Source organism: Microcebus murinus, chromosome X, assembly GCF_040939455.1.
Source record: "Microcebus murinus isolate Inina chromosome X, M.murinus_Inina_mat1.0, whole genome shotgun sequence".
NCBI lineage: Eukaryota > Metazoa > Chordata > Mammalia > Primates > Cheirogaleidae > Microcebus > Microcebus murinus.
The window spans coordinates 94,045,100-94,071,471 of record NC_134136.1 but is presented as its reverse complement, the minus strand read 5'-3'; the positions used below and the strand labels follow the sequence as shown (position 1 = coordinate 94,071,471).

At 36.0% G+C, this 26,372-nt stretch overlaps 1 protein-coding gene across 3 annotated transcripts in view; it reads right to left on the bottom strand.

Moving 5' to 3' along the window:
* The window catches only part of CDKL5 (cyclin dependent kinase like 5), a 186,328-nt gene that overhangs the window by 44,300 nt on the left and 115,656 nt on the right, over positions 1-26,372 (bottom strand). For all 3 annotated transcript variants that reach the window (XM_012784695.2, XM_012784690.2, XM_075999296.1), the window contains exons 4-9: positions 25,157-25,202; positions 15,395-15,531; positions 11,090-11,210; positions 9,090-9,149; positions 6,544-6,634; positions 2,749-2,938 (exon numbers count right to left, since the gene is read on the bottom strand). In XM_012784695.2, the coding sequence (XP_012640149.1) occupies positions 2,749-2,938; positions 6,544-6,634; positions 9,090-9,149; positions 11,090-11,210; positions 15,395-15,531; positions 25,157-25,202 (645 nt within the window). The remainder of the gene's footprint in view (positions 1-2,748; positions 2,939-6,543; positions 6,635-9,089; positions 9,150-11,089; positions 11,211-15,394; positions 15,532-25,156; positions 25,203-26,372) is intronic.

Here is a 26,372-nt window from a genome sequence, read left to right as displayed (position 1 = left end):
TATTATATGCCACGCTTTCTTATAAATTATATTGTTTTCTAATTACTTTATGGATGAAAGTCTTAATTCTTCAGCTAGTTTATAAGTTATGAAGGCCAAGTACCATGTCAGATCTGTTTATACTTGCTTCAGAGAATCCAGCATAGAGCTTCATTAACCAGGCCAAGAGCAAGTCAGCTAGCAAAGCAAGCTTAATATTCCAACAGTTAGTGGTAAAATCCTGAGGTCAAATATTTAATCATGAGACACTATTCAACCTAGCAGGCACTATTCTAGGTGTGCTACAAGTAAAATGGTGAACATAACAGTTCATTTTCTCAAGAGATTTATTAGTCCAGTGAATATGCATATTTGCAAACAGCTACTTAAAGGAGAATACAATGGGTGCTACAAAAGAGATATGATCAGAGTGCTATAGGAGCACAGAAGAGGGAGTCACCTGTTCTGCCTGGAATAGTCTAGAAGGGCTTCACAGAGACAGGACATTTGGCCTGAGTCTGGGGGAGAGAGGAGGAGGAGACAGAAGTAGGGTGAGTGTTGGCAGCATTATAGAAATGAAAATGCAGACTGCAGAAGCAACATGTCAAGGAAATGGTGAGAGGTTCAGTGTGGCTGAAGAGTAGAGGCAGAGGGTAAAAAAGGGTGGAGAAGAGGCTGGAGAGCTCAAAGCAAGGGGTCTTCACAGTGCTATCCTAAGGAATTTAAACTTCACCAGCAATCCTGCAGAGGTTTTTAAACAAAAGGGAGACAGAATTAATTGTGTAATTTGAGAAATGTGAACAGATGAGAGATGAAGATGAGAGATGACAGATGAAGAGAGAAAGTTTGAGAGATCAATTTGGGAGTGGTTGTCAATAGTTAGGTAAAGGTGACAAGGTGAAAGAAGCATCAGAGATGATAGAGAGAAATGGAATATAGTTGAGCTTGAATGGTGATAATACAGATTCTGGAAAGCTAGATTGGTTCAATTGCTCCTCAAATGTTTAGTGAATGCCTACTAGATGTGCTAGGTTCTGTGTTAGATGCTGGAAATACAGTGAAAAAACAGTTGATTTCTGCCCTCAGTGAACTCATATTCTAGTAGGGGAGGACTAGACAGTTGATAATAAACAAGTAAACAAATAGACAAAATAATTCCATACTGTGATAAATGTTATGATAGAAAAAAGAAGGGTACTATGGCAGAGAGAGACTAGGAAGGAGGTGGGGGCACTATGTTGGGTGGCCAGAGAGAAGGGGCATTCTCTGAGTTGAGATTTACAGAATAAAGAGGAGTCACACAAGGGAAACACCTTCCTGGGAGAAGAAGCCATAGGTCCCAAATCCGTGAAACTAGAAACACCTTTGAATATTTGCGGAAGCCAAAGAACAAGAAAGGGAAGTGTGGTGAATATCTGGAGAGGGAGGAGGATGGAGACAGGTATGAGATGAGGTCAATGAGCCACAAGGGCCTGGATTCTGCAAGGTCTCACAGGCCATGACAAAGAATTTAGATCGATTCTCAGTGAAAGAGGAATTCATTAATTATGACAAATTTTATTCCTGAATATAATAGATTTTCCTTTCTGCTAGACTGAGGGCAAGTCCTATTTACTGTCACATTTTCAGCATCTAGTATGACAAATGTTCAATAAAGTTGAACTAACCTGTTGAACCACATCTGCTGTTTGTACCCTAATTAATGGTCAGAATTTGGTGAAATTTTGGCTTTCAAAAGCAAAAATAAAGGAAAAAAAGACAAACTTGCCTGAGGTAACTTAGATTTGTAAGAATGAGAGAAAGCAGGAAGTAGATAAAAGACACACTGAGTACACCTCTATCCATTCATTTTGCCCATATTCACCAAGCCCAGCAGGAATTAGTTGGGACTGTGTTGGGCTCTCAGGTATGAGCAGTGGTGGTCTCCAAAGGGAAATTAACTGAGGGCTAAAAAGTGGAAAAAAAAAAAAAAGGTGCTTTGCAAATGGCAAGGTAACGTGGTTTGAGAATTATGCATTTCAGAGAAAGAAAGGAAGTGGTGGTGAGATTATTTTCCAGTTCCACAATGACCACCAATTGACATGCTGGCCCAAAGGAGTGGTTGAAAACTGAAAAAGTCACTTTGGGGGTAGATGGAAGAGAGAAGCAACCTTTAACTCCCTGGGCACACCAATAAGGTACCTCTGCAAGTTGGGTGCTCCTCATTTGGGGAAAGTTTATACTTTCTAAGATGTCTTTTAGCATATCCTCAGAAAACACGTTTTGTACAATGTACTGGTTTGAAAAGAAGATTTGCTATTTCGCTGTCAATGGACAAAAACATATCTGCTAGAATAAGAACCTTTAAATCTGCAGAATGCAAGTATCTCATGACCCTCAAATCACTTCAAATATGTTTGCTCAAAGAAGCTGTAGCCGTTCATACATTTTGTATCTTTGTGGGGATACTTAAGATTTTGGACAAAGAAATGGTTTAAGATAACCAAAGTTCAAAGTATAAGAATGCATATGATAAAAAAGATTTTGAAAAATGGGAACTTACAAAATTAGAAAACACATTAGCAGCTCCCACTTTCAAACTCTGACCACTTTTTAAATTCACAAATATTATATAAGATTCAGAAATAAAATATTATAGTAGGGATTATAAACATTGTAATGGGAAAGGGAATAGTATTCAAAGGATAGTTTAACATTTCATTATGCAATGAACAAAGATTTAAATACTGCAGTATTGATTCCATTTTGGGTTTTAGCAAAACCTCTTACCCGGAGACCATGGAAACGAGGATTACTGTAGAAGAGCTTCATCTGCTCAGATGGAAGTGGTCCTAGAACCTTCTGAATAGTAAAAAGTTGGTCAATTTCACTTTCTCCAGGAAATAAAGGCTGTCCATCGCTAAGCTCCCCAAGAATACAGCCCACTGACCACATGTCTACGGACTTTCCATAAGGAGCTCTGAAAAGCAAAGGGAGAGATTACCTTGGCAACTGAATATAATGTTTTAATAATTTCCAAATTATTTTGAATAGATTCATGATTTAAAGCACATTTGTGTATTTAAGGAATTAAAAAGTATCATGTGAATAAAAGGAAGTACAGCTATCCAAGTAAAATTTCAGAACACAAGTGAATAAACCTATGCTAATTAAGCTATCAATTTAATAACAATTTAGTATCATTAATTTGAAATCTGTTCATCTCTGGACATATATTAAACACAAATGGCTTAATAAACTCTAATTCAGTACACATATCTGATGAGTAACACCTCACCCGGGGAATGAAATGTTCCCAACAAATGTATTTTCTAGGTAATGATCCTTTAGCTCTCTAAATGTCAAAAAGTTACATCTTACCCCGTTTTTGAGTTCAGTATATTAAAATGTACTATGTATTGACTTATATGTCTTCTTAAACAAACACTGAATATTATTTAACCTTTGATTACTTAGCATTACAATTTCTAATAGCTAAGACTGTGTTAAACCCTATCGTATTATTTAATTGAATATAGGGGTACCCTATTATACCAGGCTCTATAATAGCTATTTCCCTAAAAAGCATTTTTTCAATTTACTTGGGGGTTTATAGCTCTCTTCTACGGTCTGAGTTTACCAGAGGGCTTAAGGAATGTTGCTGTTATTAACATATGGAGGTTATACCCTTAAATCAATTTATGGCAGATTAAGTAAGAATCAACATATATATGTTTCAAAGATAAATAATCCCAGCTTTAAGAAGGGAAAGCCAAAATAAAATATCTGAAAACAATATGGAATAAAATTTTGGAATGCCAAAATAATATAGTAGCAATACAAAACTTTTAACTAAAGCACGATTAATGTTATACAGAATATATTTCTATGATAATAAATCATTGCAATAATAAATCAATATTTCATTTATCTCATTTGCGTCCCACAAAAACCTAAAAATCATACAAGGAAACTTCATTTAGATCTTTTTGGTAGCTTGTTGGGGAGAGAAGGATACTCATCTTTCTTTTGCATCTGTTTGAGAGACAGAAAACTTGTTCCATAGTGCTAGATGGAGAAACCTATGGAAAATCTCCACATCCCTACAAGTTATTTTTCTTTTGTCATCTGATTTGAATAATTTATGTAGCTGGAACCACTTTGAATGTCAAGGACAAAGCCTTGAGAATATATAAAAATGTAAATTCTTAATGTATAAGCAAATATCAACTGATTTCAATGGGACTTTTACACAAACATGGTTCTTCAACTAGTACTTGACAATCACTTAATTAGCAATATTCACTTTAGCTCTAATTACTTGCACTGTCCCCATCTACTTTTGGCAGCTACCACACATCTTTAAACAAAACCTCACTTTTCCTATAGATACTATTAGGCAGCAAATACTCTGAAGATTCACAATAAGGCTGTCCTCAAAATGAACTCCTTGGGACCGTCTTAGAAACAAAATCATATTATTAATATAAAGAGTCTTTCTACCATACTTGAGCCCTTGGATGGGGTTCTAAGAAGGACCTACTTCATATTCATTTGTTCATTCTAACAGTGTCCAGTAAATTCAAATTCCAATCCTCCCACAAGGAAATGAACTATGCATCCCAGTGAGTCCAGAAAGGTACACAGAAGAAACAAACACAAAGAAAATCAATCCTAATTCCAAGATTAACAATTAGCACAGAAATTCTAAACTCTGTCCACAAAGTTGAAGAGGTAATAAAGTGACTGACTAATCACCATTTATGTCTCAAGATAAAGCAAGGTTTTGATTTCAAAAAATTAGTAAAGCTTTCAATAACTGATGCCAATAATTCTTATAGGCTCTAGGTCAGCAACAAATCAAGAATTACCACCAGATGGCTAGTAGACACTAGAAAATGAATAGTTAACATCAAAACAAACCCTCAGTCAGTAAATTAAACATGTAGTCATCATCCTCTTCAGAAGAAATCCAGAAATTTACATTGTTATATAAAAAGTATCATTTAAAAATTAAATTCCTTATGTCCTCCAGATACATGTATAGCACACTAAAGGTAAGAGATGAACCCTACAATTTATGCATTTGTCATCTTGTCATCATTAGACATACCACTATGTCTAATTTTATTTGTACAGCGTAACTTCTTTTCTCTCTCTTTTTTTTTTTTGGAGACAGAGTCTCGGTCACCTTGGGTAGTGTGCCGTGGCATCAGCATAGCTCACAGCAACCTCAAACTCCTGGGCTCAAGCAATCCTCCTACCTCAGCCTCCTAAGTAGCTGGGACTACAGGCACTCGCCACCATGCCTGGCCAATTTTTTATTTCTATTTTTAGTTGCCTGGCTAATTTTTCTATTTTTAGTAGAGACGGGGTCTTGCTCTTGCTAAGGCTGGTCTCCAACTCCTGAGATCAAGCGATCCTCCCACCTTGGCCTCCCAGAGTGCTAGGATTACAGGCATGAGCCACCGCACCTGACCTAGAGTATAACTTCTTTCTCCACTCTTCGGTGGTCCCAAAGAAGGAACTATAATCTAGAGAAAATAAGAAAATACTACAACTAGGGTAGGTAGAGAATTATTAATAAAACTATATGATGGAGAACAGGACTACAGGCTCCTTCTTTGGCTCTAAAGTTGTAATGTGCCAAATAGAAAAGAACCTTATCAGAAGACCTTTGTCTGGTGTTAACAGATGAATGAAAGAACATTGAAAGTGGAAGAATGGGCATAAAGTAGATGAATGTAGAGGTGTTACTGAGAAAATCATCAATACAGTACTAGTTTGAAAAAACATTTATAATCAAACTGGATTTACATTATTCAGAAGAAAAATAGCAATTGGTTCAATATTTACCCCATGTGTCTGGAAAAGTGGCTGGACTTAAGAGATGCTTGATAAGTATTTGATGAATGAATAAATGAATGAAAAACGATAATGTGTCAAACTGTGTGGACATTCACATTCTTAATGTGGAAGACTATTAGCAAAGATGGCTGCAGTAATTTCTTCCATTTCTGTACGCATGCCACTTCGTTATGTGGCTCTGCCACTTCTCCCATTGAGAGGTGGGATTTATTTCTCCATACCCTGAATCAGGGATTGGGCATGTAATATGCTTTGTCCAATGAGGCAAAAGCCATGCAAACAAAGGCTTGAAAAGCACCTCTGCTTTGGGGCTTACCCTCTACAGCACAGCATTCTCCCACTATCACATGAAAAACTTGGACTAGCCTTCCAGAGGATGAGTCCCCATGGATCAGACATAATCTGTCGCAGCTGAAGTACCCTAAACCAAGCAGCCCACAGATGACCTGCCAGCTGACTGTAGCTACATGAACCACTCCAAGAGAGACCAGCAGAAGAACCATCCAGCCAAACTCAAATTACTGACACCCAGAACTGTGAGCAAATAAAGTGGTTCTTATTTCATATCATTAAGTTTTTAGGTGGTTTGTTACAGTGCAATATATAACTGATACATTTAATTAAATGAAGTTCTTATTTTCCATAGATGACCTCAAAGCCAATGATATAAGATCAGCAGATGTATACATGCCATTCTATTTTAGGAAAGTAACTCACCCAAGTAAGAGTTCTGGGGACCGATACCATCTGGTGGCCACATACTCTGTGTAATTAGCATTATTGCCTTCCGACAGATTCCGAGCAAATCCTAAAAGATAGCAAAGCCAAAAGCTGTAACTTTGAAAAAGAAGTAATAATTTCGTGTTGGCAAAATATTTCTGTGCTACTAATACTTTAAAAGAACATCAAAAGAACATAATGACTGTTATTGAATGGGTTGTTTATTAATAGTATGCTTATTATCTCAAAAAGTAGGGTGTTCATATGTCATTTGAAATATATACAATGTATTTACTTACAAATTTAGTCTCTCCCCTATGCTAAAGAAACTCATGTTTTCAAAGTCACCTCAAGCTTTTATAACCAATCAGAGCATACTTTTAAATCAGCTTTCCCTCAAAACACAAATCTTAGGAACAAAATGAAGGCCCTATAAGAACTAAAAGTCAAAGTAGCATATTGTCGATGGTCATTAATTCTGCTATGTGGGACTTAAACAGTGTTTGTATTTCTATTGTTGCTGAGCAGTGCCACCGATTATATAAACAACTAACAGTTGGCAGTGATGGAAACAAAGCAGGCCAAAATTACTATCATTTCCTAACTACAGAGAAGCATACTAGAGGTATCTTAATTACCTTATAGACTCTACCACTACTTTTTTCCCAACCCTTTCAAAAGGTTTGGGGGCCACTGCATAGCCACAAAATAAGGTAGCAGGATAAGCTAGTTACTCATCTAACTCACCAAATGCAATATAGGTTCATTGTGAAGTTACAGAAAACCAGAACACTAAAATTAAGGGTCAAAATTAAGGGATATGTCAGTTCTGAAATATGGATAATAGTGTTTCTTAAAACGAAACAGTAAAAAATAAAAACCATAGTAAAAAACAAAACCCCTAACTTCAGTTAATCAATATTTCTTTGTATGACATACTTTGAAGAAATACTTGTATTTTTGAATGGGGTTGTTCAGGTCAGACAAAGGAGCTGCATGCTGTAGGAGTGAAAGCAATTAGGAAGTCTTTACTGGGGATGCACAGGACACAGAGTGTCATATGTGCTGCTGCCAGGAAGAACTTCCTGACCATTTAAAATAGTCTTTTCTTTAGGAAATAATGCTAGACCAGACATACTCTTTTCCTACTATTAACCATTCTACAGGCATTTCTTTTGTATTTATAACTTGCTTTATAATTTCAGTAACTTTGGAGCTTAGACAGATCAGCAACCCATAGAAACATGCATGCTCAGTAAATGGTGTATGAGGTACATAAAAGTCTCAGTGTTGGGTAGTGACTACAATTACAGACAGGAATTGAGGCATAGATACTGTTCCAGAAACTCATAATGCTAAGGAAATGCTAAAAATGCCAAGATCAAAATCTTTTAGATACAGTATTCAGTATTTCCTTTTTATTCTAAGCATATTTCTAAAAATCTAGGATATACCAAGACTCATCTTTGCAGTATTTCTTACCATAAAGTAAGAAGAAAATTAAGTCCTGCAAAACATTTTTTCTCAAGTAAGTAGGTTCAGGTTCATAATATTCAATTTTTTTGAAAATACTGAGTGAAAAGAGCTACACATGCTTCTAATTGCTATACTAGACAAACTGGGTCCTTCTACAATGTGAATTCTTAAAATACTTCTGTTTCTCACTTGTGCAATGCATCTATGTACTAATCTAATTTCTGCTTATGATAAGGATGGATTCTTAGTTATATAGGGAGAGGTTCACATCGTATTTATGATTATATTTGAATATACAAAAAATTTTTAAAAAATAAAGTTCTTACTTTTTAGCATATTAATTAGGCAAAACTATAATTTTAAAAAGTGACCCATGACCTAAACACTCTAATTTATAATTTAAAAACTTTTCTGAATTATTTTCATTTAAATCTTTAACAGTGATTAATACAGACTTATCTATATGGGAGACACACGATTTTCTAATAGGAGAGAATACAACTCAAAAAGTTTCCTATACATTCAATCAAGAGCTAAAATTTTATATATCAATTACTAATCTTATTCATTGAACATTCAGAGGAAATAAAGTGTTCTAAAATGTCTTTTGACCTTATAGATATATAACTATTGCATGCACATATGTGTATATTTGTATAGGCATATTTTTAGCGTTTATGAATAAACCTAGAACAATTTCTATCAACGTTTAAAATATTTTTTTTATCCTACTCAAACCAAAAGGCCATTGTGATAGTTCTCAGAAAATTCTTTTTCTGGGGTCATTAGGTACTGGGCTTATGAATATATGCACATGCATGTATTTGCTTTGAATTCGTACTAAATAAATACCATAGGATAAATTTTTTAAAATAGTAGACAATACTGTGCAAAGCAAAGAGAGAGTAGTACTTCTGTAGCAATCAAGTTTTGAACATATGACCCAATACAATGTTCCTCTGCTAATTTATGTCAAAACATAAAAATTACTTTTAATATGCCTTTAAAAGCTACCTATGTGTTAAATTAATTCTGTAAGTAGCAGGATTCAACTTCTTTTAACTTACCAAAGTCACACAGTTTCAGAACATCATTGTGGCTGATTAAGAGATTTTCTGGCTTTATATCTAGAGTATGAAGATTAAAAAACAATTAGTAAAAATGTTCTATGTTCTGCTGATTGACACTGTTAGATCACCAGAAAACAGCATCTAATTATAAATATCTAGAGTAACTTGAATAGAAAACTGTGGCAGTGAAAAGCAGAGTAACACATTTGATGCTGGTACATAAAAGTTTCAATTAATTTCTTTTTGAGAAACATGCAGGGTCATAATTTCAAAAGCAATTTTTTTCTCTTTAAATCTTAAAAGGACTAATTGGGTCTCAGAAGGAAATTTAAGAATGAATGAATCTAGGCTAATACATTTCAAGAAACTATTTTTACTTCATAAAATACTAATAATACAAATTTTTGGAGATAGAATATAAAATGTTTATATCCAGAAGATACCTTAAAAATATATGAGAGTAAGTAGCTAGCATTATATTTACTGGAAGAAAAAAATACAAGATATGCTTCCTGTTTTGGTTTTCTATATAATTTCTATATTTACATCTCCTTAGCTTTTCTGTGTGGTTCACAATTATCAATGTCTAATTCTGAAGCTATACTGGAGGAGTCAAGTTAAGATTTCTAATTTTTTCCATGGATCTTTTGAAGATGTGGTAGGAGTAGAGATTCATAGAAAATGCAAGTGAATTCTCCCTTTGGGAGGCATCTCACGATTCTATTTTTAGAGTATAGTACCCATCATCTATATCATATGGTGGAGGTGCAAATGGATAAAGGCAGAGGTAGTAAAATTTGTAGATTTCAGAATCATAGTTCATACCACTAATTCGCAACACATTTCAAGAAACTATTTTTACCTCACAAAATACTGATGATACACTTAACCAAGTGTATTACCATGACACTTCACAGTGCCATGATGGAAATGTAGCTATAATAATTTAGCTCCTCATTAATATCCTCAAACTATTATAGAGACTGTAATTAGAAACATTAACCTAGACACTAGATGGCCAGCTGACTTGGAGATCTATCTAACAACCTTGATAAGGTAACTGCTATGAGCATCAAATGCAAGAGAAATATGAACTGTCTCTAGAAATAATAGAGGTTGGTGTTCTCCATATGACCTTTAAGCTATTCTTAAAAATAATACTATTTTTAAAGTGACATCTTTGTGTGTTTGTATAGGTAAATTAAAATGTAGCATTCATTTATCTGATAATTCAAAGCTAAGAAGTGAATATTGCCAATATTTCTGATAAACATCTTTTAGCTTCATTATTTTATTAATTTGTATCCCACTACTGTAAAACTCTGCAATGCAAGAGAGATATTAGGAGAAGATAAATGATATAGAGTCAAAGATGATACTAAGCAAGTAATTTCCCTTTTATTGCTATAAACCACCCACTTCATGGTAGTAAAGGATAAAATAAAAGAGTTTATGGACATGTAATTATGGTCTTTATGGAAGGTTGATCATGCCTACAACCTGCAGACAATGAACACTTTCACTAATGGGTGGGGGAAATGAAGAGGTGAAGACACATACTAGAGATTGTGGGTGTAAGAGAGAATGAGAGGTGAGTACCAAATGGGGATCAGTGACTTAGGGACCACCTATAAAGCCTGATTCTGGGTTGTTTCACATTACCTGGCCTACCTATAGGACCAAATAAATGGTCCCCCTACCACAAAGTAAGCTTCAAAGTTCACATTTGTTGAGCTTTCTTATATCACTAGGCATTTCTACATTTGAGAGTGGATCTGGATATGGAGGTCTTAGAACATGGAGGTCTCATAATATTCAAATAAATTTGTGATCAATCCTTTTGGTGATGCAAAAGGAGATCTGGAAAGCAAATGACTTCTCACATCCTGTACTTTCAAAATAATAAATTTAAAAGGAAATGTCAATATATGAAATATTTTGTTAACTTTATTTGGTATTTTTTAAAATATTTTCCACTTCTAAAATCTCATACTCACCTCTATGGACGATATCATTCTTATGGCACCAGTGAATAGCTTTTATTAGTTGATAGATGTAGCTTTTTACTTTTTCAGGTGGAACTCCATTTGGCATTTCTTCCAGCAATTCAAGCATATTCTAAAATTAGAGTCATTAATTTCAAAAATTAGGTAGGCCCACAAATTATGTATTAACAGTTTTTTTTAAAAACATCTTAGATAATTCATCCAATACACAGCATGTAATTTTTTATTGCTTTTATTTATTGCTTTCCATCTACAACTTTTGTCATGTTGAATCAGGATACTGCATTAAATCAAGCCTTTCTTTTATGAGAAATTCCATTTTTACTACTCGGCAATGATGCTCCAAAAAATAACCCTATGTACTTTTCACTCCCTCTAAAGCTTTTCAGGCATTATTTTAGAATAATTTGAAGGGAAAAGCAATACAAAGTAGAGATATGACCTTGTAATGTATAAAGGGGGTGGGGGAAAACAATTATTTTAACACAGAACAGTATGTATCTTCAATAGAACCTTGCAATAAAATCAAGACTTGAAAATATCTCTGGAAGATCTGGGCAATATTCTTAAAAGAAAAAAAGAAAAGAAAAGTCCCTAAGATTAGATATGATCAACACATTTAGTACAAAAATTAAAACAGGCTAGAAAATACTGTTGAAATAAAAACTCACAGACCTTAAACAATTCAATAATCAAAATCCTTAGTTTAGAGTCAGAGACCATTCTAAATAAAATTCATGCAAAATTTTTTCTTAAGTAGAAACTCCACTGAGCCAGTTTCCACTGAATTTATACATTAACCAAACATTCTCCATTCCCTCTGTAAATCACAATGTCTAAGGCCCACACCAGCATTATCTTAGCTTATTGTTTGTAGGTGGCATCCAGGATAGCAGTTCTCAAAGTGTGACCTGCAGATCTCCACAGTGTCAGACCCTGCAGAAGGCCCATGAAGTCGAAACCATATTTGTAGTAACACTCAGACACTTCCCTTTTTCACTGTATTGGCATTTACACTGATGATACAAAGCAACAATGGGTAAACTGCTGGCACCCTGGCATGAATCAAGGCATTGGATTTGTTAATCCAACTGACCCTTGCAGTTAAAGAAAAAAGCAGCAGTTTTAGGTAAGAATGTCCTTGATAAAGCAGTAAAAAATACTACCTTTACTAAGCTTCGATTCTTGAGTATATGTCTTATTAAGAATCTATATGATAAAATGAAGAATACACATAAAGCCCGTCTGCTGCATATGTGCCATCTGCATGATGGCTGTCTTTAGGAAAAGCACTTGGACGACTGCAATGCAAGCTGAACTAGCTGCTTTTTCCATGAAACACCATTTTTTACTTGTAAGAATGACTGACAAACTTATATACATTAACATGTAATGGACTTATTGTTATTTTAAAATGAATATTTTTCTATTGCTCAGTTTTGACTTCCAATGAGAAACATTGCTAAAACCCACATAAATAAAAAGCTCTTAGAGTTCCTAATAATTGTCAGTGTAAACGAGTCCTAAGACCAAAAAGTTAAAAAAACACTGTTCTAATACAGCCTCACAATTTTGTTCTCACCAGTTGAGTTGTATACCTGTAAAGCATCAGTTGTGCTTACTGCTGTACTTATTTATAATGGATGTATTCGTTATTTTAATATAATTATATCATATAAACCAATGAAATAATATTTTTTAAAGAGTTGCTGTTTATAAGAAAACAAAGTTGAATGCTTTGGAAAGACTTAACAAAAGAAAGCCACTAAGCATATTGCTGTCTAATCAAATGTGAGTGAGATAACTATAAAACACTGGCAAGGCATGGGTGCTGGTGGTAATAAGCATATATATTAAAGGATTCTCCATCCAGATTGCTTTGCAAGTGTTTTTGAGCTTTTCCTTCACTTTAAAGATGCATTATGTGTATGCTGTATGTAAAAAAGGCCAATCAGAAGAGCAATATGCAAAAGGCCTTGACCCTACCTCTAAAGGGTGACAAATGAATATATATAGTATTTATGTTTCCAGTTAAAATAAAATGTTTAAAGTATATGTGAATCTTTTTTTATAATTCTCCATTTGAATTGCCTATTTCAATTAACAAATACACAGGAAGCCCCAAATTCACAGGAGGAAAAGGAGGGCTTTATAATACAGAAAACAAATTGTATCTTTCATAGTCCACTGTAAATTCCTTAGTGGCAGAGATATTGTACCCCAATATCTATTCTTTTATTCCATAGGAATACAATTTTTGAGTGGAGGCCTAGCTACCCAGAACAAAGGGTGCATTTCCCCTCTGCCTTGCAGCTAGTGTGGCCATGCAACTACATCCTGGCCAATGGGATGTGATTGACAGCTTGAGCTCTATCCTGACCTTGAGGACAAAGGCCACATCTCAGTGGTGGTGGAGCAGAAAGGCAGACAGAAATAGCCTGAGCCTCCTACACCATGGAGCAAAGCTGCCATACTAGGCCTGTACTGCCTACCTTTGTATATGTATGTGAGGGAGAAAGAAACTTCCATTTTGTTTAAGCCACTGTAATTCTGAGTCTTTGTTACCTATCTCCTACCCCTTATGGCATCTTTCTCCTTGCCCTCCTGAAACACACTGTCAACTGTTAGGCACTGCCACTAATGGGCAGGTATGGTGGTCACCTTCCACCTAAGAACCACAGGGCCAGGAAAAGAATCCCAGGCCTGGGGGTCACAAGACTGGAGTTCTGGTAGCAGCTCTCCCTTTTACCAGGAAAGAGATCTCAGACACACCAAATTGTCTTTCCCATTGGGAAAACATACACAGAGGTATACTAAATTTTATTAATCATGAATAATCACGAGTAGAACAGAAAAAACTGAAATAGACCTGTCAAAATTTTAATATTTGGCAGTGAAAACTGCAAACTGCATGATTATTTGCGACAACTAAAAAATAAAGAGCATCTCATTTTCCTAGGGATCCTACTTTAGCAATCCTTTTTGGGGGAAAAAAAAAACTTTAAAAAAATCAACTTTTAGCTTTATTTTTGTAGAGAAGATACCTTGGGAGAATACCTAAATTGACACAGAAAAAGAAACTTAAAACAGATTTTGGAAAAGGAAAATAAAAGCAGTGGTTTAAAACTACAAAGAACCTTCTAGTATTTTTCAAGTTTGCAAATAATGAAATTACTACGTATATATTTTTTATTTTGAAAACTAATTTGTAAAAGCTGAATGAATTTGAGGTCATGTTATTGGTGAGTCATTTCGGCAACACTGCTTTCCATTTGGTAATGAAAATGGTGATACTCCATCATTTATGGTATAGTTAGCACCTAGGCATGGACCTACAGCAAACATAAACCTCTCTCATCTCAACCTTCTTTAGATAATAGCACAGGAAATTGGTGGGTGCCATCTATTTATTCATCAAGGAAACTGCTAAAAGGTTTTCCTGACTCCAGTTTCTTCTACTGTTGTTAAGGTGCTTATTTGTTTAAGTTCTTAACCAACTGCAATAGGTCACCAGTTCTCTCATAAAGAAATTCCTAAGCACACATTATTGATTACTGTAGCATACATTTGCCCTTAGGTCGTGTCATTAAAATTGTCACCGACAAGTTTAAAGAGTGCTAAGGCATGGTATTCAACTCCCCACTGCTAAATTTGACTGGCTTAAAAAAAAAAAAAAAAAAAAGAGTGCTAAGGCAAGTGTGCTTGCTGACAACTCAGACAACACATGCTTTTCTTTCTTTCTCCCCTGCTTCCAATTCCTTACTTGTGGTCTCATCTACTGCCTCAAGCCTTACCTTAGGCCTCCTGGCACATCTCCTTCCTGCAAACAAAGCCAGAATACTGGCTGTTCAAAAGAGGCTGCTTCAAGAGCCTGCCCGTTCACCACCCGAGGTCTGATTTAGACACCCGGCCTGTGTTTGCCTGGAACCTTACACATACCTCTACCTCCCACACCATCACTGTCAATTTACCTGTTTCTCCCTCATAGAGGCCTTGTTTAGGTTTAATTAAAATAAGTCTAAAAATTTCTTGTTGAACATAGAGTCTAAGACTTCAGAAGCCAAATCAATATGCTGTTTAAACTTAAGATGATCTCTGTATAGTTAAATTGTGTAAAATCCTTAAATTTATTTCAGGGCTTCTAGTGATTATGAATAATGCCCTCATTTTCGAAGTCCTCAGATTATGAGTACATTGATGAGTCATACCAGACAATGATACTTTCTTCAATAATGTCAGAAACAGCCTTAAAGAAAAGAATCAGGAAAATCTGCCTATTGGCAACTAGTGACTTACTTTTTCAACATACTCAAACACCAAGTACAATTTCCCTCTCCGACGAAAGGCTTCCTTCAGCTCCACAATGTTCTCCTGCTTGAGGGTCCGAAGCATTTTAAGCTCTCGTAAAGTCGTTTCTTTGACTTCTTCATTTTCTAGAACATAAATAAACAATGGTGAAGACAGAAGAATTAAAACTTTCAAATTACTGTTCAAAGAATTCCAAGAATACTGAAAACATCCCAATTTCACTTTCCACTTTGAGTACTTCTACATAAGAAGTCTAGGAATGAAATGTTAAATAATACTTTTTCTTGTCGAAAGGATCAAGAATAAGAAAAATAAATAAGAAAAGGTTTACTTGACCAGCACAAACTTGATTTTATGCTTGTATTTTCTTATACTCCTTTTATTGCAAAGTATATATATAAAAACACAGATTTATAATACAACATATGAATCCATTGTCATCTTAACCCTAATACTCTGTACTGGGGAAGGAGGAGTTTAAAAAGGCAGTAAGGACTCAACCATATTAGTGTGCCAAGGAACCTCTATGCAGCCAGCATCTGCAGTAGTTGACATTTTTAAGGTGGGTCTGAAACTTTGGCTTAAAAGAGCATTTTATTCCTCAGGCTGCATGTGAGTCACCTCAGTGAGCAGAGGTCATGTGCTAGGCATCCACAATGCAGTTCACAGCCAAGTTGCAGCGAATTCTAAGAGTGCCTGATCATCTCTCTGAACAGCAGCTGTTGTAGGTTCCTGCTGTCCTCCTATGGCATGTCCATCTGTCCATCCCAGATGGTGTAGCAGTTCTGGTAAGGAGAACTTACGCTGAACGAATATACCCTCTTCCATACCATCAACTTGACTCATGCTAACCTCCACAGTCATGGAGGAAGGACAGAAGTCATATTAACTCTAATGGATTAACTGGCAGGGGAGTGGGGAAGATAATTTCATTTTAAATGAGCTTTTATGATAGCTTTAGACTTAGCTGGGAAATTCTAACTACCATGTTTTTGTACGTATGTACCATGTTTTGTATGTATGTACCCTGGTATATACATGGGTACATACATGTACCCTGGTACATGGTATTTAGAATACAGGTTCATAATCCCTCTATAATTCCAAAACCCTCCAAATAGTCTAAAAACTGGAAGCTTTTTCTAAGTTTATGGCAAATTCACTTAGAGGCAAAATCTGAACTGACATGAGACCACTTATATTCTTTATCCCATCCAATGTGAACATTCGTGTGGTGTGCTATAGAATTACTACTTGATTATTAGGTACTATATAATATGCCATATTCCCATTCTAAAACCCCAAAATTATGAAATCCTAGAACACATTTGTCCCCAAGGTTTTGGGTAAGGGCCAGAATCGTAGCTTGAGAGTTGTGTAACCCGCAGGCTCAAGTATGTCTTCGAGTTTGAGGAGGAAGAAAATGGAATTTGGAGATAGGGGCAAGGAAGATGAATATGCCTTCTAGGAAGAAATGCTTTCTAAGCAAGGTACACAGAAGGAAAAAGGCTAAATGAGGGCCAAAGGGAGATGCAAGATTCTAGATGCAGTGCCAGGAATACTTCCTCAGATTGTTTTCTATCCCAGCCCCCTCTCCCAACCCCCACTTAAACTGAGATTAAGAAAAGGGACTGTAATAAAAAGCAGGGGCTTCATAGCATGAGAATCTGTAACAGACCAGGAGCATAAAGAAGGTCAACACTCCTTTGTGAACTGGTTACTAAGAGAAGTATTCTCCTACTTCAACCAGAAAGCTGTTGGAGAATGCTGGGACACAGATTAGGAAAGGACAGAGAGAGATACTGCTTATCGGAAGACAAGAATCAGCAGCAGGAAAGGCCGACAGTGGCATACACAGTGAACCAGCCCAGCCCACACTAGGGAGGTAAATTGGGAACTAGGTAGTCACAGGGCTCATGTCAGGGGAGAAGACTATGACAGTGGATGCCACCTGGCAGTGGGGGAATGTGTGAGATGCAGTCAGAGGATTTCCCAAAGTGGCTTAGAGGACTGTGAGAGGACAAAGGTCCACCTATTCTGCAAGCTGGGGCTGAGCCAGAGAAGTGGTGTTACATGACTATTAGAATGCTATGGTATAATATGCTGAAATAAATAAATAAAAAAGAATGCTATGGTAGCCCCAGGTGCTGAAGCCGAGGGACCACCACCACTTTCCTAAAGAGGCTGAACTGGGAACCTGCTTCTCTGATATTCCCTCTGAGTTACTCTCAAGGTTGGGGTAATCCCACTAAAATCCATCTAGCTCTAAGAGACAGAATGATACATAGACCTCAATAAGAAACAAATGATCTACAGGGAACTAATCTAAGAGGAGATAAATATACTCAGTACTCATGATCTGATCACTGTCTGCCTTTCTATCCCCATCTCCTCCCTCCCCTTAGTCTCTCAGTTCCCCATGCCCCTCTCCTCCTTCCCCTTAGTCGCTCAGTTCCCCAAATAGCTCCTAAATTTATTTTTCAATCTTAGGGCCTTTGCACTTATTCTCTCTGCCTTAGAATGCTCAGTTTACTACCCAGGCTTTTTATATGCTGGCTCTGTCAGGTTTTAGTTTAAATGTCACTCCTCAAGAGCCTCTCCCAGACCACAAAGCAAGTAGGTCTCCCTCCTCATTATGCCTTATCACAGTACTCTGGACTTTTCTTTCACAAAACTTTTGACCATTTTTCTTGATATATCTGTTTGCTTACTGGTTTACTATCTGTGCAGCCATCCTGCTAAACTGAGAGCTTTAGGAGGACAGGACAAAGTTCTGCTCTTCAACAATACACACCCAAACACCTAGGACTGCACCTGGCATGAAGAGGCGCTCAATAAACTCTTCCTATGGGAATGCTTCACCTGGGCCATGAGGAAATCTTTGCTCATATATGTCTAGTTCTTCCTCACTTCAGGCATGGGGGGAAACAGCAAGGGGATGACAAATAATAGGCACTTTGCCCCCTCAGTTCTCAGTACAGTGCTGTCAATCTTCTCTCTCGAGACCTTTGAAATGGCTGGTTAGCAGGCAATAAGACACTGCATTTATCTTTATTTCCCCCTATTCATCTCTGTCCCTTTGTCTTCTACAGTACAGGATTATGAAAAATGGAGGATCTAGAAAACTGACAGTACTCAAAGTCAAGAACACAAACACATACACATATACAAATAAAATCATTAAAAGTACCCATAAACTATGCTGGAGCTGGGTACTAATAAATATTTCAACAAAGTTGCTAAGTAAATACAGCTGGTATATCTTCCCTAATCAAACACTTGGTGAATTCTTGGCATCCAAAAAGCAACTGAAAAAAAAAGGGCACTTTGTATTATTAGCAACTTGTGGCAGTTTCACTTTGCTAACAGATAAAGCCACCTTAGAATGGCCAAATCAGAATGGTTTTAGTAGAAGGAACATTGGAATACAACTAAGGAGACCCAGGTTGGGGACTCAGTCTTTTAACAAACTAACAGTGTGACATGTAACTTTGGGCAAGCCACTTAGCTTTTCATCATTAATATAAGTAAATGTCCCCCACTTCCCAAAAAGCCTATGGTCTTTTTCAAATCTAATAATCTATGATTTCTTTTCATTAAAATCTTATTGATTATAAGCCTAAACCTCATGGAATTTTGGTACTTTGTTATATTTACATTATTCAATCTATACTGACTCCATTTAACAATGGTTATAGAGAGAAGATAAATGAATCTTCAAAAAGAAGCATACTAAATCACCTAGCATTTAGTTCCAAAACAACCTCATATGAGCAGACTCTTATTTTTAAATAAAATAAAGTCTTCTCTACTTTATGCCAGTCATAGACATTCAAATTTGAGGTAAGCACTTGAGCACTAAGAATGAATGGGAATAGGCAGGAAGTGGAGTTAATTCCCTAAGTGCATGCAGAATGTGCACTCTTCATTACTTGGTACATCCTATAATTTTGTTTTTCTAAATGCTTTTAAGGTTCCTGGCCTGCCCTGCACTTTGTGATGAAAATTGTGGCACTAAATTATCAGATGATGGGGAAAAGGAATGCACATTCCACTTAAACATGCTTCTCTCCTCAGAGGTTCAGACAGTAGCAAAGCACTTCAGCAAGACAGTTTTTTAAAGGTGGTAGGTAGCACAGCCCACTAAAATGAGCACAAATATCATTACCTTCTAGTCGAAATAATCCTTGTGGATTCTTTATTTAGGCTAGCTCCTCCAGTCTACAAATGAAGAAACCAAGTCTAGAAAGGATCACTAACTTTCTCAGAGTGAGTGAACCGAGGATCACATTCTACCTCATAGTCTGAGTAGAGAACACAGGGACCCAGGTGGTTTGGTATAACAGTGAGCTTTGGAGAGTGAGTCACAGCACCCAGGTTCAGGCCTAGATTCTGCTACTGTTTAGCTGAGTGGCAAAGCAGCATAGTATGAGTAGAAGAAAAACCCAATGAAGATTCTGGGTCTGCATTTTAGTGGCAGTTAATCACATACAAGCTGTCCAACTTTGGGCCTTGGGCTCATCATCCGTAAACTGGGGCTGGGTTTACACTGGATTATTCTGAAGGTATGTATCTTCCAGCTCTAAGGGCTGGTGTATATAGACATACCTCCATAGCTACAGAAAACATATATGCATGCTGACTAGTCTTGCTATCAGTTACCACTGAGGGGGTTTAGCTGAATGCAGGAGCAACTCTGACAAAGTTATATGCAGATATATACGAGGACTATCCGGAAAGTATCCAGCCACTGTTAATATATTTTTCACATTACATGGCTGGATACTTTCCAGACAGCCCTCATATAAACCCCGCTGAGTGAAGACTAAATAGAAAAAGGATGTCAAGTAAAAACAAGCAAACCAAAAACTGTCCTACTTCTAAGCTTACCAGTAAGGTAAGTTAACACACCTAAAAACTCAAGAGAGAGTCAACTAAAGTAAAAGAACAATTTTTAAGAAGAAAGATCACAGGAGCAAAAGAAATTCAAAGATAAGTGATGAAAAGAGAAAAATCTAAAGATGAACGGAAACTCTATTGTAACTATTTTTAAAGAACTGTGGGCTTGGAAAAGAAATCCAGGAATAGCTATAACCTACTTTATGAAATCAAAAACCTGACATTTTTGTATAGCCAAGAGGTACCCCAAAATGGACCTTCAAACAGATATACTGAAAAACGAAAAGTCAACTAACCCTTGTTCAAAATCATGGGGGTACCATGTTTGAGACTGGTTGCCCTGATTGAAGAAGGAACATAAACAGCAGGGCAATTCATGTTTCTGAGGAGGTTCGAATACTGATGCTGATCTTATAACAAAAAAGATGAGGACCCTTTAATCTTCAGAGATGAAGGGCAAGTGGAAGCACAGTGGAAATTTATTAAATTATTCCATTTTGGATATGATAAGGAAGTGTGGTGAAATCATGACAAGTCAGAATGCTCAAGCTCAGTTAATCAAATTATTTAATCAAGGGTTGGAAGCACTGTTTCAAGGCCTCTCTTACAGAGAAACTGGGCTCCTAAATTTAGGAACTTAAGATTATGAACTTTTATTTTGTACCATTATATAAAATAAGAGACCAGAGTACTCCCGGATGCAGAGATCAGTATAGAGCTTTCTAGTGTATGGGCAAAATATAAGAATGAAATAAATTAGAGGATAGAATATATGATCAATTAAATATTTTCTAATAACAATGTCTATTCCAAGAGAAAAATATTTATAGAAGACATAAGCAGCAGAATATGAAGTGCAAATAATTTTGATATTAAAGCAGAGACCCAAGCTAAATTCCATCTCAAATATGGACTGCGACGCAGCTCCCTGGAGTCGGCCTTCTTACTATGTATGGAAGCCCAGTGACAAGTAGAGAGAATCCCTCTTCACCCCATCATCTGTACATTCAAGGAAAGAGTGAAAAGTCCAAAGAAGCAAAAGGAAGATCCAAGTATATGTCAAAAACATTCTAGACAACAGGTTCTCTTAAAGTAAAGATTGAATAGACAGTATTTTAAATTCTTGCTGGTCTAAAGCTATGCAGTCTAAACCAACATTCTAGGATTATTTAATAAATTGAGGACAGCAGACACTTGCACATGTGTACGTATGGGAATGATAATCCAATAATGATAGAAGATCAATGTCTGAACATCAAATCTCTTTGTATAAGATGAAAGTTATAGGAAGGGTAGGAGAATTAGGCTAAATTTATAATTATACATAGTCTGAAGAGTGCCTTTTAACTAAATAATCTTTAGTATCTTTATGGTCTGTGGTCATTTTTTCCCTTCTTCTCAGAAAATCCAAATAATGGGCAGAACTAATTCAATGGAGACTTCTAGTTGCTTAGGTATTTATTAAAGTTTCTCAGAGGGAATTTACATTAATAGACAAATTTATAATACTGTCATTTAGGGTATTATTAAGAATTCATTATCTGAGACTCCAAAATTATGAAGTATCAAGAAGCAAAAGTCATCTAAATAAGAAAAAATTAACTAATGAAGTGATCTCAGGCAAAAGTTTGTCACTCAAACATTCCTCCCTTTTAAAGGAGTCTTTATCCCGACTCAGGGTGTCAAAGTCTTTCAGGGAGAATCATAGGCAAAGATACTGATAAATGATCTGATCATATCAGCTAACAACTGGAGAATAAAATCCTGAAAAAGATGAATCCAGAAGGACAGGAATATAAAAAAAATGAAGAGAAAGCTGATAAAGCCTTTTGTGTATGTTTTAATGAGCCTCTTTTTATCATGTAAGTTATTCATTAGCCTAGTCTACAATTTTGCTGTAAAAATTGCTCCTCTTCCCAAAAAGATAGCACTTGATTCTTTCTTCTAATAGCACATTAGAAGCTATTAGAACTTAAATTGTGTTAACTATGAACATATTTTCATAATTGTAGTTTCATTTTACCAACTTAAAGTCCCAATATAACCTTTATTTATGATGAAATTTTGGTTCCCAGTTTAATAGAGATCTATTATCCTGTGATAATAAGGACCTCTTGAACTGAACAGTGTCTACCATAAAATATATTAATAGTTTCAAAAACGTTTTATACAAATTTGTGGATACATATAAATTTAACAAGAAAGTAGAACATTAGCATACTCTTTTAAATCTACCATAAGATAATATATACTTTCACAAAATATCATCAGTGAGAGAATATAGATGGTCCCCGACTTACAATCGTTCAACTTAGGATTTTTCAACTTTAGGATAGTGTGAAAGCTATACATGTTCTGTAGAGACCATACTTTGAGTATCCAAACGACCATTCTGTTTTTTTAATTTCAGTGTAATGTTCAATAAATTATGTAAGATATTCAACACTTGACTATAAAACAGGCTTTGTATTAGACAATTTTGGCCAACTGTAGGCTAACGTAAGTGTTCTGAGCATGTTTAATGTGGACTAGGCTAAGCTATGATGTTCAGCAGGTTAGGTACATTAAATACATTTTCAACTTAATACTATTTTCAACATATGATGGATTTATCAAGATGTAGCCCCAACATAAATTGAGTAACTAATATCAAGGATTAATGAGAACTACATGACAATAAAGGTAATATTATCATAACACTTTATTATAATTGGCTGAAAATGAAGGTAATAAGCCAACTGAGAATTAAATGGACCTCCTCACCTGTAAGAAACTATGTACACTTTGATAATGATTTGGCCGAGATGAGGGCAGAGCAGATTAATGTTTTGTCAGCTCAACGAAATAAGGGCAGATCAAATGTTTTCCATGTCTAGACTCTTCATGCACTCCCAGATGCCACAGCTAGAAACAATCTCTCTTGCATCAAAATTATCCAAATTCCATGTCTCAATTCAGGCACTGACTGTTTCTACTATTTTATCATTATTTATTTACAGGTCTTAATTCTACTAATAGGTCATAATCTTTTTGAAAGTATCCATACCTGAGTTATCTTCATAGTTCTTACATTACCTGGCTCAGGGTTCAATGCATTTCAAAGAATACACTGTTGCTTGCCACTTTGAAGGTATCATAAGTAAAAACATATCATATAATTGAAGCTAAGAATTGGTATGTACATGACAGAGATTGTGAAGAATATGGTATTTAGTTTTTTTTAAAAAGAAAAAAAAGCAATGGCATACATGGCCTAGATTGTACTCCTTTTAAAAATTTTTGATGACAATTATTATTTTTGGTGGTAACTGATGCTTGCCAATGTGCCCTGCAAGATGAATGCACAGCCAGCATGTGAAGGTGATGCTTTGATCATCTGTTGCAAGCGCTCTTTTTAGGAGATCACCATTTGTCTCTTGACCACCTGTCGTTAGCCCAAAGTCAACTGCTCAAAGAGCTCATTTCCAATGGTCTCACAGTGGGTTGGCCTGGGGCTACTGCTTCCTGTTAGAGCACAAGTACACCATTTGAAGAATGTTTTTCCCCCTCCAGAACAAGCAAAAAGCATTTGTCTTTTGCCTTCCCTTTAAGGCTGCCCACACAATGGCTGCTGAAGTTCCCAGCTGATATGCATGTGTTCCACATAACCAGCACATCAGAGATGGATTACATCAAGTATACTGAATCTATCCTGAGACTTTTTTGTTAGCAAGCCCTTTTTGTTATTTAATGTTTGCTAAGTCTTTGAGGTGAGGGCGATGAGCTATTCATAAATACAGAAGGTGGGTCTTATACTACTTAGTAAATGTGTGCCAATGAAGGTAAGTTATGACTGTTATTTTCATACTTTTGATTATATCTCAAGGTTGATGCTATGCTGCTACCTCTTACCCCTAGATCACTGTTTTTCAAATGGCAGACTGTGACTCATTAGTGGTGAAATAAATTTATTTGATGCCACAATAGGCATTTATACAAATTTATATGAAGAGGAGAGAACAGAAAGTAGAGAACCTCTCACATTCACATAATAGTTTGTGACACCTTTGCTATACAGTACAATACATGTGTGGACAACACTGGGTTGGGGTATAAAATATATTTGTACTGTGGGTCTTTGTCCAAAAAAAATTGAAAAATATGCTGCCTAGAGCTCCTTAAAGGCCATACATATTTTTGTGATCAGTTTCTCTATTCGGCTATTTTTGGATAGCCCACAGTCTAGATTTAAAGACTAACGAACTACTGAAATGCTTTATTTTAAACTTTTTGACTGCATAGGGTACTTTTAATATTCTGTTTGAAATGTCCTGGATGTGTGATGAAGGCCTCCAAGTATGGTATTTCTTCTTGAAAAGCTTTTATTCCCCCAGTGAGTCATTCTAAATATAAAAATCACTCCTCCCTCGATACTGTCTACCACTTATCCTTGTATTTCTAACTGTCAGAACTGGAGATCACAGTAACCAATACTGAAACCTTTCACATAGCACTCGCAACCAGTGTGAACCCACAGAAGTATTTACCTCAAATCAGTTTTTTCACTTTAATATAGAAACAGTATAGATAACATTGCTTTCTATCCAGCCTTTGGAGCAAGATTTCCAACATTGACTGTACCTTAAAATACACAATGAATTTTCTAATATAGTGAGCTTTGAAGAGTCACATAGAAAGAACTAAATATTTCAGAGAGAAGCATGATAAGCAATAAGCTATATTCACTTTCTGAGACTGTGACTTTAGAATTTCTGGAACAGACAGGGTCTAACCATCTAGATCCCACCTTTTCCATACTCTATTTACAAAAATTTAATACAGAAGAAAAAAAAAGTATATATATATATATACCTTCACTGTCCTTGAATTTCTTGATCGCCACAATTTCATGTGTTTCCTGCAAAGGAAAAGAGGCAGAAGGAAAATCATTCTCCAGTGTTTTTCTGACTGGGGATCCCAATTGTCTGGGGGTATATTCTGGGACACAGTAGCAAGAACCCAAAGAGTAAAAAAAAAAAATAGATCCTCCTCCCCCCACACCCCTCATTTCTTGGTTCCAAAATTCTCTTTCTTACCACCCTGCAGATATAGTCAAGAAAGGAAAAGGAGAAGGGGGAAAGGGTGGGGTGCAAAAAACAGAGATGGTGATAGAATATGTATGAATCATAAATCAGAAGTGTCAATGTCTTGAGGCTACTCAAAAGTGCCAGGATGAGTGGCATAGATTGTCATCTGTACTTCCCTCTAAAACCGAGAGACACATTTTAATTGGGCTTCTAAGACTAAGAAACGGCCTCTACAATACTTAATCATTGCTGGTAGCAGAATGCTCTTCCAAGTCACCTCCCTTCACTTACCTTTTCCTAACAAACATATCTAGTTTTCGCCAGCTTTTCCCTATTGGTGGTCACTGCAAACCCAAAGTGAGATAAATATTCCATCACCACCTTCCCCCCACGCTTATTTATATCTTCTGAACAAAAGTAGTTTGGGGGCAGAATCCTGCTTTAAATTAAAATATGAATTTGTTGTTGTTGTTGTTATTTTTGGTTAGGGGAAAAGAAAATAAAGCTTGGAAAGGAGATACAAATGCTAAGAACTAAGTGCCACTAAGCTAAATAACTTGTGTCTAATTATGGTCTATAAAAGGAATAAAAAAGCTTTTGGTAAAATAATTAATATAGATTCTTCAAAGCCAACATGTCAGATGAAAGCCTCCTGAATGACTCAGGCCTGTTCTTTTTCACTCTAAGTGGGTACACTTTCTGATCAAATCTTTTAATAAACATTGTCCCTGCATCAAAACAAAGCCTTTAAAATTGGACACAGTACCAGGCAATAACCAACAGGGTACAAATCATTAACTTATTAAAAATATAACCTTTTCTCCTAAGTCCTTTTCAAAAACAAGGCGAAGGAAGAAAGGGAGAGAGTGGGAGGGAGAAAAGAAAAAGACCATTTTAATCATTATGCTAAAAGACAAACTCTGAGTCCTAACTATGTCTTATACATCAAAACTCTGTTTCTCATCTACCCATTGATAAAAGAAAATATCGGCTTTCATATC